We start from the raw sequence: 14,693 nt of genomic DNA, 5'->3' as shown, positions 1-14,693 counted from the left end.
ATATTAAAGTAAGAAATAAGGAGCAGTTCTATGGCCATAAGAAATGCTAAACTCACTGATCACCTCGATCTCAATATACTCGCGCTCAGAAAGCGAGCCGGTGGGCTTGAGAACTGCCGGCGGAGCTTCTAGGATCCCCGGTTTTTTCGGTCCCTTCTTTTGCAAGAAGGAGCCAAAGTATGAGTCGGAGTCGAGTGAATTGGCGACACCAATTCCGGCTGCAGTGCTGGAAGAAGAAACAGGGCCAATGGCCGGCGAGGCTCCCGTTGCTGGTGGCTGGGGGCCAGAGGCAGAACGGCGTGAATCCATAGGTGCAGGTTGAGATAGGGCTTTTGGTCCCGATGCTTGGTTTTGCGCGGCGGCAAGGCGCTCGCCAATAATTGCGTTTGCCTGAATCATGAGGCGCAACATTTCATACCTTGTGGCCACTGAGAAAGTCTGGATGTACTGTATTAATATACGAGGACTCTGCAAGGATCAAGCCGCCCACAAACTTTGTTGTCGGATCTGCACACTTTTTTAGGCCCGACATGACGGAGTTGTGGAATTTTTCCCTCAAGTTTGGAAATCTCTTAAAAATCGGCTTCTGGAGCAACTGCAAAAGTATCTTTGAGAGCTCTTCATATACAAGTGCAATGCATCTTGATGCAGGGTCATCTAATCGCTTGATCAATCCTTTAATAAGCGATCCAAATCCGTTAAATGGCACAAAGAGAGAGGGCGAGGACCCAGTGGAATTGTAAAGCAGCGTTCGAATGTCTTGATCTTTGATCTGATCGAATGGATCCATCGAGCGAATAGCATTTGCAAAAATCTCGTGAAAAATAAAGCCAATCCTGGCACCGCCGACCAGCTCGGTGGAGATGGCGTCTGAGGAGGAGCCATCCAACATTGAGCGGTACTCATCGCAAAACTCGGTTATCACAGAAAGAATGGTCGCCTGACCCAATTCAGAGCCGTCGCCAAGTGACGAGAGCTCCGTTTCAAACTTCAAAATGGACGATGAAAGCCCTCTCTTGATGTCTGGAAGGGTGTTGCGAATGTGATTAATTAGCACTAAATTGAGCTTCTTCGCCAAAAAGGGCGTTCCACAGTATGCGCTTTTAGCCTGATATGCAGGGTGGCTTTCAAAAAATCTTCTCTCATTATCCAAGGCAGAGATGATCGTTTTTTTCCCATCAATGTCCTTTTGTCCTCTGTTGATGACCGCCACATATCCTACAAGTAAAGCAATGTGCACATACCCATTTGCAGTGGGATTACTCGCCCAGCAAGAATATCAACGACATCCGTCCCGGGATCCATAAGGTCAACCTTTGTGAGGACGCCGATAGTTCGCGTGCCTTCCGGGTCGACCTCCCGCGCCAGTTTCAAGCCATCTGAGTTTGCCAAATCCGTATTTGCAGCGGTTACTGCTAGGATGATCGCCTTGGGGCTGCGGATGTATTTTATCACCATGTCTCTGATTTGCCGTTCAATATCATGGGGCTGGCCTCCAATAGGAACCTGCATGTGTTAAATCGGATGAAGCTTACCTTTGTCAGACCAGGGAGGTCCACAAGCGTCAGTGTAAGCACATTTGGGGAGAAGATTTTCAAATTTATGGGAATGTCAGAAACGCCTAAATTTATGACGCCGCACTACCTTTTGACTTGTTTCCGCCGGTTTTGGCATCAGTCTCTGTAATAATTTCATCGCGAATTTCATCAAAATTGAAAAGCTTTTTATCGGGAATGTGATTGAAGACGCCCCATTCGTCGGTCGAGCTCGCACCTGGGGACGATATTCCGGAGTCGGCACCTGTTTTTATCAGTTGCAGAATCTAAAGATAACCGCAATCAATATATACAAGAGGGCGACGAGTGACAATTCCCTGTCCTCTGGGCAGAAAATCACGGCCTACAATATTTTCCAGCACGCTGCTTTTGCCGCTGCTCTGACTAAAATAAGAAATAAACTTCCTCATCACCTTCCAATTACAACAATCTGTGGGAGTTCAATTGCATTTGGCATGGAAAGAGAGGCAAATACATCTTGCAGCTTATTGATGACCTTGACAAGTTGATCCATATTTGAGACAGACATGGATGGTCAAGTTGGTAGTAATGGAGGAGGTGATGATGATGTGTTGCGGATGGGAAAGTAAATTTTAATTTTGTAAATTTAATTTTCCGATTCCTCCGTCCTGTGATTTCCCCCACCATGAAACGAGTTGCACAGCTGCTCTATGGCCATGTAAGTGCCGCTGTGTCATCTTAGGTGAAAGACCAGCATCGTGTGCAAACTTGTAATAATTTTCTGACTTTTCTTGGTATGTCTTAAATCCAACTTTCACCCCTTAGACCGTTCACCAAAATCGATTCCCCACTTTCTTCCATATTTAGAAAGCAGAATCAAGTTTTTGGTATTGAAACTGTCTATTAATTTTTAGACGCTGTATGAGGAATGTGTTGTAAACATTCCAAAGGATACCATGGATCATGAGCATCTTGTCAAAACTGCCGCCATGGTGGGTTTAGCTTTGCCAAAGTGTCCATCGAAGGAGCAGCTTAACCAATCATTGGGGGAAATCCCATTAAAGGCCGACCAAAAAAATTCGACGCAGACTATTGAAAATTGAATGGCCTAGCGTTTTCAACGGCTGTGTCGCAGAAATCGAGCGCTCATTATTTACTATTGACAATAAATCGGGAATCCTCTTTTTTTTTCCTAGAGGTAACCGAAAGGTATGCTGCAGGCCCGACGATCGCAGCAAGAGCTAGTCCTTGAGAAAACAATCGCATATGGCAAAAGGCGTTTGTAAAGGGCTCCTTCTTCCTATTTAGCCATAGGCCCATTCCGAGAAAGGACCCGAATGTCAGCATCACTATTTTCGGATAAAATGGATATGAGCGTTACCAAGAGATTCTCTTGAAAGAATGAACCCAAGAGCTTGGTTATAAGGCGAGCTAGCATCATGTGGGGTGCTCTCCAAGCCTTTTTCGTTCTGGATTCCCTTGCCTCCACTTAAATTCTGATCCGAAAGGCGGAAAGTTTTATCTGCCTCCGTATCTTTATCAGATGTTTGTTGAAACCGTTTATATGCCTTTTCCATATATCTTTCTGCCTGGATCACAGATGTGGATACCGCAATGCTAGTGACGAAGATTCCTTTTGCTGGCAGATTAAATCCTCGATAAAATGGGACATACCGATGTCCCAAAATAGAGAAGCCAGTTGCTGCAAAAAAGGCAAGCAGTCCGTCAAGGGCGCCTCTATAATACGCCTCGTCGAGTGCCTGAGAAAGCGGGTGCCGGGATGCCCCTGTAGAAGATTTCAATGACATGGACGTTCAAATCGACGAATTTTCTAAATTAATTGTACGTCCATTTAAGGTTAAATTTTCTGAGCTTTGTAATGTGAAAGATAAATTTTAGTGATTTCAATTAAATTTCAATAGAAACAAACTTGTAAACTGCGAAAACAGGGTGCTAAATTGCATCAAATCTTTTTTTCTCCCTTCGCCGGGAAGCCAGAATTTATGAAATTTCTTAAAACATTCAGCATACAGAGCATCAAAGGGCGAAAGTTCTTGATTTCTAAGCAGGGTTGAATAGAGCCATTCTCTGCACAACCTCTCCTTCTTGATATGGACAATGAGTTGCGATATGGTAATACCAACGAGGGCAAACGGATAGCTAAAAATAAAATTTTCTCAGTACTTGACGGTTTGCGGATTGTTCCCATTTGCCTCAAGTAGCAGCCTTTTCGCATCAGAAGCATAGGCAGACCCAAAGAACCTATTTGTGATCCTTGAGAGGAGATGTCCTACATTAACTGATGAAGTCCCAATGATTTCGTCCCCCTAAAATCTGTTAATGGCGATTCATTTCTCTGGAAGCCAAGATGTGTCCAGGATTTTTCTTTTTCATTTGGAAAATAAGAATTCCAGAGGGAGTCTGTTGCCGGCTTTTCAGGTTCTGTTGACAAAAGGATTTCAAATTTCCTCTCCATCACATCGATCATTGTTGTAATGAGAGACCCCAAGAAATCTACCAATCAGTGACTTTAATAAAACCAAGCCCAGCTTGAGGCGATATTTCAGCCTTCAGGTGACCAACATCCATACATTCTGGTCTATATTTTTGTTGAGAGTTTAGTTCTTTTTGACGAAGAATCTCGGTCTTCAGAGACGATACATTTGGCGTAAGGCCATCTAGAGAAGCCGAAGGAGATTTTGGATCATCTAAAGATGACGCGGATGCACCCAATTCATTTTTATTTGAAAGCGCCGCTGGCGCAGACGAATCGAATGTTTTCTTGGGCCACTTGAATGATACCGAATGCTCAAGCGAAAATTCAAGCGCAAACAACAGGCTTCCCACCGGAAGATCTACGTTGAATTAGACTTAAACTATACCAGTTTTGTTATTATTTACAAGAAATATGATTCTGTGGATTTTCGAGGAGCCTGTGAACACATATGCCAACATGCTGAAGAATCTTCTCAACGCTAGCAGAGATGAACCACATCTGGGGTAGTTTGTGTATTGTTTAATCAGAAAATAATCGAGTTTGAACATAAGAAGAATGATTGCAGATCTTAAAAATAATGGAAAGCGAGAAAAGGGCAGAGAGAGGATTCGGCACATATACGGAGTTGACCAATGCGGTAATGTCATGGCTCAGCAGTCTGAAACCAAAGTGGTGATATTGAAAAATCGAAAATTTACGTGGAATTTTATAAAATTTACGGCATTTACTGCAGCGGCCGTTATATTTATGCAGCCAATTTTGGACATCTTTGAAACGGTTCTCAACCCTGGAATAAACAACACCGTCTACATATTTGTGATAGTCGTTTTTATCCTTCTTTGTGTGTTGCTCTTTTCCCTGTTACTATTTGTGGAATTCAACATACATATTTTGGTGCTTCTAGTCCTGACCATTGGTCTCACCGTTTCCTTCATCTGGTTCGTCCATGCTTGCGGTGCAATCCGGCCGGCCGATAGGCGGCCAGTGTTGGAGATTCTCCAAAATCATCTTAAGGCGTCTGAAAAGCAACACTAGTCTCCAGATAACACGGCGACGATATTAAAAATCAATTAAATTTTAATTACATAGTGGCCATCTCTAATTAAAACTTCGTAAATTCAAAATTTTAAGTATGTCGGAAAGCGCTAATGCCGCAACACCTGCGCATTTCACTGAAGCACTCAAACGCGCGCGAGAAATCGCGTCAAAACTGACAGGGAAAGGCTTGCCTCAATCATCGGCAATTGGTAGCAGCAAAATTTAGGCTCATTATAGATCCAGTCAATAAACGGCCAGCGGAGGGCGATGGCGAGGGTGAAGAATTTTCTTCCTCAAAAAGACCCGGATTCTCGGATCCAGCAATTGCACTGGCAAAGGCTGCATTGGCTTCTGGTCAGGTACTGTCTTCCGATGGCGCCGTAAATGTGTGTGTTGCCCCCAGGGCCCTCAAGACAACAATTGAATTTGTCGTCCCCGGCTTCAAGGTGGGGCTGATCATTGGAAAGAATGGAGAAACCCTCAAAAGGCTTGAGCGGATGAGCGATTGCAAGATAACGTTTTCTCCCCTGACTGCGGCCAATCCTGCCGACATGCCAGAGCGAAAGGTTTTCGTCACGGGACTTCCGGACGACGTTGGCCATTGCAAGCGTCTCGTGCTGGAGAAGATCAACGAGGGCCCGCCCATGGTGATTGCAGCCGGAGCTGCCCCGCCGCCAATGCCACCAGGCTCTGTTGTCCCTGTGCAGCTGCCAAATGGCGTTTCACTGCAAGTTCCAATCCATCGGGACGAAAAAGGAACCATACTGCCGATGGAGCATCTATTCATCCCCAACAATAAGGTCGGACTGATCATTGGAAGGGGCGGTGAGACCATCAAAGATATTCAGGATCGAAGTGAAGCGCGGATATATATCGCGCCTGATGCATCTATGACGCCCGACTTTTCAACTGAGCGCTTCATTGCGGTATCCGGTACCGACGAGGCTATTCTGATTGCGAAACAAATGCTAGAAGATGTATTGGAAGGCCGAACGCCACTCTTAAGCGCTGGCAACTCCGCAGAGATTGGCAAGATTACAATCTCACTGGTGATGCCTGATGAGGTTGTAGGCATGGTCATCGGAAAGAAGGGCGAATACTTCAAGTGGATGATGGCAGAGACGCGCTGCAGGATTACGGTGGACCCACCCGTCTCGGATGGCAGGCCAAACCGCGAAATCACCATCACGGGGCCTCCTGAAGGCGTTGCCTACGCACAAGCGTTAATTCACGACAAAGTCTCTAGCAGTGCACAGCTAGACACTTCAGGGACCACTTACACATTGCTCCCGACTACGACAACACCTTATGCCTCATCAAAGTATCAACAGCACTTTGACCAGGCCGATCCCCAGCCAGTATATACCCAGGAGCAGCTGCAAGCCATTTTGAAGTATTATCTTGACTATTATCTTTCGGCAGGAGTGGAAATGACAATGGCTCACACCGCTGCTCTGTCTGCAATGAGCGCTGCGAACATTCCACTTCCTGCTCTCGAGCAGGACAACGATATGACGAGCCCAAATGCAGTACCGTCTACCGCGGGTGCTGTGTACAGTGAGAATGCTACGCACTATGAAGGAAATAACTGCTCTAGCTCCCCAGAGGCTAGTGTCTTTCCTCCTGAAACTGGTGACAATCATGTCAATGGGGGCGATGTTAAAGATATTGAGAAGGAACACACAAGCGATGGATATCAAAACGGGATCACTCCTGAAACTGATGCAAAGACCCCAGAGGGCTGAGCGCCTCTTGCCCACTACATCATTCCCAACAGTGAAGGTGTTAGCAGCCAGTAATAAATTTTCTCTTAGTGTAAAATCAACAGGCTCTAGTTTGTATTGGGTATTTACGAGCAAGGAAAACTTGAGCTCTGTCTTCTAAGTATCCAATGGTCGACAAAATCGTGTGCAAGTTGGACTGCGGCTCAACTCTGTTTACCTCTCGAAGATCTTTTTTGCTTTCACATTCTCCAATCAAAGTAGAGGTGGCACTGCCCTGAATCGATGGCATATCATTGCTGTTGCAAAAAAAGACTGAATCCATGCGCTTCAGCTTGAGAAAGACGCTTCGTGCGTATTTGTTGCGATATGGTGAATCGGTGCCCTTGACAATCCCAAGCCTAACAAACGTACGGAAAAAGTCAAGAGCCACCATTTCCCAAATCCATGAATCGCCTTTATAGTTCGCCTGTAAAAACTTGGCTAACAAACGGACACGCTTTGACTCTTGGATGCAATAAATCGTAAGGATTTCCTTCTCAACGCTGGGGAGCACACTTCCCAGTTTTAATAATATAAGATAAAGCAGAGACCGCGTCGGCAAATCGTAGGCCGGAGAGGAAGATAACGCACATAGCGACTGGTCAGAAAAACAAAAGGGAAACCATGGCGCTTTCGCCAAGTTAATTGGGCTTTCCGAAAGTTGGACCAATGTTTCTAGCTTTGCTCGTATAATAGCATCCATCCCACAAGTGGTCAAGGGGTTTACCGCTCGCTCGCCCCTTAATGCGTCCATCAGTGCCCGCAATGGCTGTTCAGGATGATCTTCTGAAAAACCAAGATCAATATCGAAGGTTTTATGGTTCGTGTAAAGATTTGAGACACTTGCACATGGTAATACACTTGAAGAGTCTGCATCCGGGGTACAGGCAGGTGCATTGATCTCAAAATTATGAGAAGAGATTCCCGCTTCCCCGGTGATGTTGAGTAGCAGCGAAATCCACTCTGAAAGTAAGGAGAGTGCCCTTCCAGAGCCTATTTTTATTCCCAGGAGACTACGGACAGCATTTTCAGGAAAAATTGGACGGCCCCTAGCCGAGGATTGTTCATCGACAGTGATTTTGCACAGACGCAAAAGCGCTACCAGAACATCCCATGAGATAAAAAATGCGCGTTTCCAAAAAGAGATCTCCTCGCTGAGGTATATTTGGGCCTCTTCAATGGCATTCTTCTCCAACCAGAGAATCACGCCAACAGATGCGAAGAGGGGAGCCCATATGGGGATATCCGGGCAACTACTTTCTCTTTGTAGAAAATATCGAAAAACGAGATCAGGAGCGCAAAAAAGGCTGTGAGAAAGCGTCATTTGGACGACCAATTTTGCTGCCGCTTCGTGTATGGACGCTTTACCCTGAAAATGGGAAGCTTCAAAATACGCAAACGCGGCGCATAGCCGGGCATGCTCCTGCACCTCGATGACCACAGGATCCATAGTAGGATCTCCTAAAGTTGCAGCAGCCAGCGCCATAGAAAGACTGAACCCAGGCGCCATATAAATGGCATGCTGGTCCAAATCTACGATAAACGAGAAATGATAAACTTGCAAGGGCCTGTTGGAACAATCCCACATCAGGGATGACCTTAGCGATATTTTTAGTGGAGCCCAAGTCGACATCACTGCGATTAACTACAGACACCAACCTTCCAAACGTGTCCAGGTCTCGATGCGCTGGATCTTGCTCCACTTGTAAATTTATTATTTCAAATTAAGCCAGCTCATCGCACTCAGCGTCATGGGACCGTTTTTCGCCCAGTGACCACCCGTCCCCGGCAATTATCGCTACGTACATAAGTTTTTGCGCCTGTGCCGCGGCATTTCCTTGATCACCGGTATAATTCCGCTGATCTCCATTTGTGAGGTCATTACGAGAGTCCTCAATAGGGCCAGTAGCTTGAGTACACTCGGTAAAATCAATGCTCGTGTCGGTTTTGTTTCTCTCAAAACGATGGCCCTGTACCTCGATAACGCGATATTTTCCTGGTGGCAACTTGAACGAAATTGATTCGGTGAGCGGAATGGCCTCTGTTCCCTTCAGGATCTGTTCCTCCGCTATCAACAGAGGGCCGGAAAGCGATGTTCCAGGCTTTAGTTGGACTAATATCAAACCATTTGGGGCCTGCAGGAGACAAATCTTGCCACGATCGGCCTCTGCAGTGATGTCAGCATATCGTTTTGAAAAAATGCCGACCCGCAGCTCCTGTAACCGCTCCAGTATGAAAATTTAAATTTTATTTATTGCATTCATTCATCAGCATTAATAAGTTCTCTCATACTAGCGGCGTGAGCGGGGGTAACGCCACTGTCGGCTGACCGCTTGGGGCGCTCGTGGGCATCGTTAACTGACCGCCAAACGTGTCAATGGGCGTCGTTGGCATGTCCGTGCCTCCCATTGGTACGCTCGTAGGTGCATGTTGATATGGTACTTCCTGGGGCGAAATAGGGATCGTTGGCAGAGCTGAGCCACTCAAGTAGATTTGACCTCCTTGTGGGCCCAAAGGTCCGTTTGGAACAGTTGAAGAAACCGGACTGACATCGGGGCATGTGGAGGCCATCACAGAAATTATCTCCGTGATTGGAATAGCCGTCGTGATGGGGATAGTTTCGGTGACTGGGATGCTCTCTGTCAGTAGAACCGTTTGGGAGATGGGGATGCTTACAGGTATCATCGTGGTAGTTGGAACTTCAATGGTCGTTGAAATGGGGACAACCGAAGTCTCTGTGTCCGTTTCCGTCACCGTCACAGAGACTGTTGATGTTTCGAAGAAAACTGAAGTGAAAACAGCGACCGACGTTTTCGTTTCCATTTCGGTGCTTGTGATCGTCTGATAGAATGTTTGTGTCTCTAGGACCGTTTGTGTGGTGTAGCATGAGGATGTGTAGCCCTGTTTCATCGGGTAAGTTTGAAAGGAGTCATTAATGACCTGGGTTGGCTGTGCCTGAGATTGATCTCCCATCGGCTGGATTGGCTGGCTTTGGTACTGGGACTGATAATCTATCGGGTGAGGTTTTGGGAATATCAAACCATTGAAACCGGCATGGGCACTAATGCTAATGACAAGCAGCATGAGCAGTGGAAGGGCCGTAAGAAGCTTCTCTATTTTTGCCATGTGAGGTTTCTCGTGTTGCTCTCCTTTTATAGCCCATCCCAAGCAACTGATTATCACAACGAAAACGGAGTATCCAAAATGGGGCAAAATCCAAATTGGGAAATGTCCAATCACTTGGTGACTCTACTACTATGGCCTTACACCCGGAAAGCTTTTAAAGGACCCCTAAGACAAAACTGATGTGCACCATATTCATCATGTAGCCTCTTTTTATGTGATTGCTTTATCGCGGTATCGTGGCATTTATGTTTCCAAATTTTCCGGTCTGTTTGCTGTAAGGCCATCACACACCGTAAACATCTGCTCTATTTCGGCCCTGGTTGCCTCTCCCGTAGCTTTCCATCTGATTTTGCCTGCCAAATTAAAATGTCACGAGTACCCTCTGAGTCAACCAGAAAGACATAGCCGGGTATCCTATTTCGTACGCCCAACTGGTGGGCCTGGCTCTGCATGCCTCCAAAATAGTTGGTAACAAACGCCTTTGTAAGTGATGGCGAAACTTACTCGCCTTGGTTTTGGGATATCCATGGTTGATAACCAGATCAATGGCCACAGAAGAGCATAGAGGGTATTTTCCACCACGCGCACCTACAATCAGCCATTTTACAAACTTGATAGCAAGCGACACAACTTTGGCGCTTAGTGGCAACAAATGGATTGACAAAGCTGTCCACATGATTTGAGCCCATGGCGCTGAAGGAGATTGCCACAAGAGTTGCTTTCCGTCTATGGCATTCGTCTGGAAGAACAAATGAAGATCGATCGAGTGCGATTGCCCTGATTCTAGGCATTAACGGAGCATCCTTTGATGACAACAATGGCCATTACCTCGGCAGATGCAAAAATCGATGCTTGGAAGAGTTTTCCTTTTGCTCGTTCGAATTCTAACGATGAACAAGGTGCCAGATATACGTCGCAATTGGGAAGCAAACGTATTCGAATATTCTTTTATGATTTCGCTGTTCCGCCGGAATACTTCTGGATTTATCAGCAGCCTCTTGATCCGTGCTATAGGGAGATAAAAATGGCCCCACTAACCAAGAAGGCCCCCCATTGCAAATTGAATTTAAAATTAAAATAAATTCCCTTTCTTTCTTTCTTTCTTCGTTTGTTGCTTCTACCCAGAATTTGCTAATTATTGAACATGTCGAGCCAGGTGTCTGAGGTCTCTCTGGACTTTGAAAAACTGGACGACCTCCTTCGTACGATTCGAAAGGTGAGCCTCGGCTACATCTCATCGGTAGAGCAGAGACGACATCAATCCCYTTGATGAGTCCTCCGGGGTCAAAGTACTCTTTCATCCACCGTCTAATGATATACCACGTAGGGGAGATTTTATCATTTCTAGATCAAAATATTCGTCATGAGCTGGTTAGACTTACACGCCATCTATTGGATAAATTTACAAATCTGATCCAGGGGCTCGGCTCCCCGCCCTGTATCTCTTATTGCGATCTGATAGGAGGGGTATTTTGGTGGCATTTATTCTAGGTCGAGGAACGGGTAAACGAAATGCATTCAATATTCATCAATATCTATCATCTGATCAATCTTCTTAAGCCGCATCAGGTACAACACATACGTGTGTTCTGATTCCCTAGTCGCTGGCCAGCATAAAGCATTCTCTGCAAATTCAAATCAATTAAAAGCAGGCCAGGGTGGACTCTATTCACAGGTACTTTTATTTGCGCTACTTCCAAGGCTATTCGCAGAGTCACAACAACGTCTTTCCGATCTTCAAAGGCATTAGTAAATTGTTTGTAAATTTTTCTACTGGACCATTTATTTTCACTAAGCACGAAAATAGCCAATTAAACGGACAAATAGTTAATACAATTGRCCTTTCCTCCGAGACGAATCTAGTGGGAACGAGATAACTTATATAATTTTATTTTCAAACATTGGGTGCATGCTCATACACAAAGAAATGGGTCACAATCATCAGACTTATAATTCGTGCTATAAAAAATTTTAGTGGCAATATCTACGCTGGCATCGATGGTAACAGGTAGAAGTTCAAGTATAGGCTTATAGAGCACAACGCATGCGGAGAGTATTTCGATATTTTGATTTTTTATCGTGTATCGACCCAACGTCGCTATAAGCTCAATCGTTTCACGTGGCATGTTTGCAACGCTAACAACCACCGATGAAACGTAAAACAAAAAGATAGTGAGCATCAAAACACATAAATTTCTAAACACACGTTGAAATGGCTTTCTCGAAAGCAAGCTCATCAATGAGCCTTTGTCAAAGGCCGGTATTCCACAATTTTTTGATTGTGCATAGCCCAACTGAATACCAAAACTTGGCCATTTTCAAAATCTAGACACCACAAAATTACAATTAAATTTTCCCAAAAAGCAGGTTATAAATGTGGTCGCCCCCTTAAATTTACAAGTCTACATGGTCAGTGTAAGCCCTTATCAATCACAATCGGACTCGTCTGATTCGGATGCACACTCGAACTACATGTCGATCTCTTCGTCTTCAGGAGAAAACGTATCTACATTTAGTGACGACAATGAAGAGTCTGGCGCTTCAGATGTAGAATTGCCTGAAATAGCGCCGTCTACTTTTCGGGGTTTTTTGGGAAGAGCCTCTGAGGTTCTTTTCCCCAATGTTTCTTCTTTTTTTTCTAATGCGAACGAGTCACAAGATGAGGATAATATTCGTCACGAGAGAAGAGGCTTTTCAGCCTTTTCAAACATCAGTGCAACTCTTTCTGATGTTTTTAGACCATTAGCACCTTCTGCTTTGTTTAGCCAAATTTTAAGGGTCTATCCGGGCTCAATGATGCGTCGCTCAGAGTCGCAAAAAACACAGCTTAATACGAGCGGAAAAGGTTTGAGCTTTTTTAATGGCTAGTTATTTTACCCTCGTCTTCGCTCGAAAAGATACTAAGAGAAACCCAAAGAAATGTTTTCTTGCCCTCTTTTGAAGGCGAACATGAAGAGGCTTTTGCTGCAAACAATTCGCCAATGATTTTCAAGATTTCTTCCCAAGATTCCTCAAAGTTTACCTATTGCGGGGTACTTGAATTTACGGCACCCGAAGGAATTGTATATCTCCCAAATTGGGTTAGAATACGGCCGAGTTTTATTTATAGATACTTTCAATACTTGGAGTGTCGTCTGGGGATCTATGCAAAATCGAAAGGGTTGACACAGATGCCGTCCCAACGGGAAAGTTTATCAAAATCCAGCCGCAGAGCGTGGAATTTTTGGGGCTCACGGATCCGAAGGGAGTGTAAGCAGTCCGATATTTACCTTTAATTAGCTTAGAAAACGGCCTTCGAAACTACAACACCTTATCGCCGGGAGACATATTTACCATCGCCTCGGATGGCTTTTCTGGCGAGGAATGCCTCTCATTTGAGGTTTTGGAAGCGCTACCTGGAAACTCTGTTATTAAGATCAATGACACCGATTTAGAGGTTGATTTCGCTCCTCCCGTGGGATGGGAAGAGCCATCCACATCTACACAGCCATATTTGGCGCGAAGCATCTTGGTATGTTTGCTGATGTCATTACCGAATGTTTAGGGTGTAAAGAAACTTGCAGACTTTAAGGTCCAAGGTTGCACCACCGAGCCATATCCTGTGATACTTCCCAAGAATATTCTGTTTTTGGGATGCCGTGCCCAGGTTGCAACATCCCAATAATGTGTATCTATCTTCAATAAATAGCAACTAAATTAAGAGGCATTACTTGCATCTGCTCCCTTTTTTGTTTTACACATCATTTCAGGTGCACAGGTTGGCCTGAAAATCGGTGTTCTGACCATTTATTAGTGCAATTGAACCATTAAAAGACAGATGACACCTGAAGTGAACGCGACTTTGCAAGATTTTCGGACCCGGAAGAATTTGATCTAGGCGCCATTTGAGCAGAATTCATAGCGGGGATCGGGTTCAAAGACGAAAATAGGGCAGAAGCCATTGGGCATGAATTAATGGCTGTTGGCTTAACTGCTGAGGGAGACGATTTGCCCATCATGGTGTTTGGGGAATTTTTTTCCACTGGAATCGCTGAAAACAAAGCAAGTGTGGACACTATTAATGATTTAGGGACATCATCGACATGTGAAAAGATGATTGGAATGAATGCAGTGACAGTCCTAGGTGTTTCACAATTACCAACCAAGAAACCGATCTCATTATCAGGGTTACATTGTTGGAAGGGAAGTGATCCATCAATCAATTGATGTTGAGCGGGCAGTTGAATAATGGTCTTATATGAGCCTTTGACTTTTGTGGCCTTGAGGATGATCTCAGATGTCGTTGCCTGAATTATGGTTGTGATGCCATCGAGGCTATCCACTGGCGAGGTTATTGATGGAAATTCAAGATCCGAGTTTTCAATAGGAAACGATGGCATCTGGGTGTGGTATACTGGGACTTTGCCCAAATTCCTTGTGAGAATGCTTATCGGTTCCGTGTGGAATGCCCATACACCTGTTGTTGGGATTTGGTTCTCCGCAAGCGGGGAAGCAAAGCTGAGGAGTGTTGAAAATGCAATCAATCTGGTGGTTGGTGGAAGCATCTAGATGATTCCAGACGCATTTCTGCTTATATGGTGCATAGCTTTTAGGTCATCGTGCTGTTCGCATCTAATCATCAATGTCCGGATTTAGGATTTCCTAATTGGCTACTGTAAATGAGGGAAAAAGATGTCCAATTTTTTTAATTTGAAGGCCATTTCTCAGCGCAATTTTGGGGCAATGCACGAGAATGCATGCTCCAGGCTTAAT

General features: G+C 44.9%; 10 protein-coding genes across 10 annotated transcripts; 3 read left to right on the top strand and 7 right to left on the bottom strand.

Annotated features, from left to right (window-relative positions):
* Positions 1–3: 3 nt before the first annotated feature.
* Positions 4–399, bottom strand: DI09_12p340 (uncharacterized protein; the record flags this gene model as incomplete). Its single annotated transcript, XM_013383839.1, has 1 exon — positions 4–399. One exon carries the CDS (start codon positions 397–399, stop codon positions 4–6), a length of 396 nt encoding a protein of 131 aa, XP_013239293.1.
* Positions 400–412: 13 nt separating this feature from the next.
* On the bottom strand, positions 413–1,512 carry DI09_12p330 (uncharacterized protein; the record flags this gene model as incomplete). Its single annotated transcript, XM_013383838.1, has 2 exons — positions 413–1,194; positions 1,245–1,512. The coding sequence occupies 2 exons, from the start codon at positions 1,510–1,512 to the stop codon at positions 413–415; spliced, it is 1,050 nt and encodes a 349-aa protein (XP_013239292.1).
* Positions 1,513–1,627: 115 nt separating this feature from the next.
* DI09_12p320 (uncharacterized protein) lies at positions 1,628–2,085 on the bottom strand (the record flags this gene model as incomplete). Its single annotated transcript, XM_013383837.1, has 2 exons — positions 1,628–1,822; positions 1,981–2,085. 2 exons carry the CDS (start codon positions 2,083–2,085, stop codon positions 1,628–1,630), a joined length of 300 nt encoding a protein of 99 aa, XP_013239291.1.
* A 117-nt stretch (positions 2,086–2,202) lies between these two features.
* DI09_12p310 (uncharacterized protein) lies at positions 2,203–2,620 on the top strand (the record flags this gene model as incomplete). The annotated part of the gene is made up of 2 exons (XM_013383836.1): positions 2,203–2,235; positions 2,432–2,620. The coding sequence occupies 2 exons, from the start codon at positions 2,203–2,205 to the stop codon at positions 2,618–2,620; spliced, it is 222 nt and encodes a 73-aa protein (XP_013239290.1).
* A 246-nt stretch (positions 2,621–2,866) lies between these two features.
* On the bottom strand, positions 2,867–3,325 carry DI09_12p300 (uncharacterized protein; the record flags this gene model as incomplete). Its single annotated transcript, XM_013383835.1, has 1 exon — positions 2,867–3,325. The coding sequence occupies one exon, from the start codon at positions 3,323–3,325 to the stop codon at positions 2,867–2,869; it is 459 nt and encodes a 152-aa protein (XP_013239289.1).
* A 706-nt stretch (positions 3,326–4,031) lies between these two features.
* DI09_12p290 (uncharacterized protein) lies at positions 4,032–4,512 on the bottom strand (the record flags this gene model as incomplete). The annotated part of the gene is made up of 2 exons (XM_013383834.1): positions 4,032–4,372; positions 4,419–4,512. The coding sequence occupies 2 exons, from the start codon at positions 4,510–4,512 to the stop codon at positions 4,032–4,034; spliced, it is 435 nt and encodes a 144-aa protein (XP_013239288.1).
* Positions 4,513–4,569: 57 nt separating this feature from the next.
* Positions 4,570–6,797, top strand: DI09_12p280 (uncharacterized protein; the record flags this gene model as incomplete). Its single annotated transcript, XM_013383833.1, has 2 exons — positions 4,570–5,030; positions 5,279–6,797. The coding sequence occupies 2 exons, from the start codon at positions 4,570–4,572 to the stop codon at positions 6,795–6,797; spliced, it is 1,980 nt and encodes a 659-aa protein (XP_013239287.1).
* A 76-nt stretch (positions 6,798–6,873) lies between these two features.
* Positions 6,874–12,178, bottom strand: DI09_12p270 (uncharacterized protein; the record flags this gene model as incomplete). Its single annotated transcript, XM_013383832.1, has 7 exons — positions 6,874–8,413; positions 8,622–9,031; positions 9,108–9,987; positions 10,083–10,106; positions 10,367–10,724; positions 10,918–11,285; positions 11,889–12,178. 7 exons carry the CDS (start codon positions 12,176–12,178, stop codon positions 6,874–6,876), a joined length of 3,870 nt encoding a protein of 1,289 aa, XP_013239286.1.
* A 744-nt stretch (positions 12,179–12,922) lies between these two features.
* On the top strand, positions 12,923–13,605 carry DI09_12p260 (uncharacterized protein; the record flags this gene model as incomplete). Its single annotated transcript, XM_013383831.1, has 4 exons — positions 12,923–13,021; positions 13,051–13,190; positions 13,221–13,452; positions 13,486–13,605. The coding sequence occupies 4 exons, from the start codon at positions 12,923–12,925 to the stop codon at positions 13,603–13,605; spliced, it is 591 nt and encodes a 196-aa protein (XP_013239285.1).
* A 142-nt stretch (positions 13,606–13,747) lies between these two features.
* On the bottom strand, positions 13,748–14,485 carry DI09_12p250 (uncharacterized protein; the record flags this gene model as incomplete). The annotated part of the gene is made up of 1 exon (XM_013383830.1): positions 13,748–14,485. One exon carries the CDS (start codon positions 14,483–14,485, stop codon positions 13,748–13,750), a length of 738 nt encoding a protein of 245 aa, XP_013239284.1.
* Positions 14,486–14,693: the final 208 nt, after the last annotated feature.

Source organism: Mitosporidium daphniae, assembly GCF_000760515.2.
Source record: "Mitosporidium daphniae strain UGP3 chromosome Unknown contig-12, whole genome shotgun sequence".
NCBI classification, from domain to species: Eukaryota; Fungi; Microsporidia; genus Mitosporidium; species Mitosporidium daphniae.
This window is presented reverse-complemented; position numbering and strand designations above follow the sequence as displayed.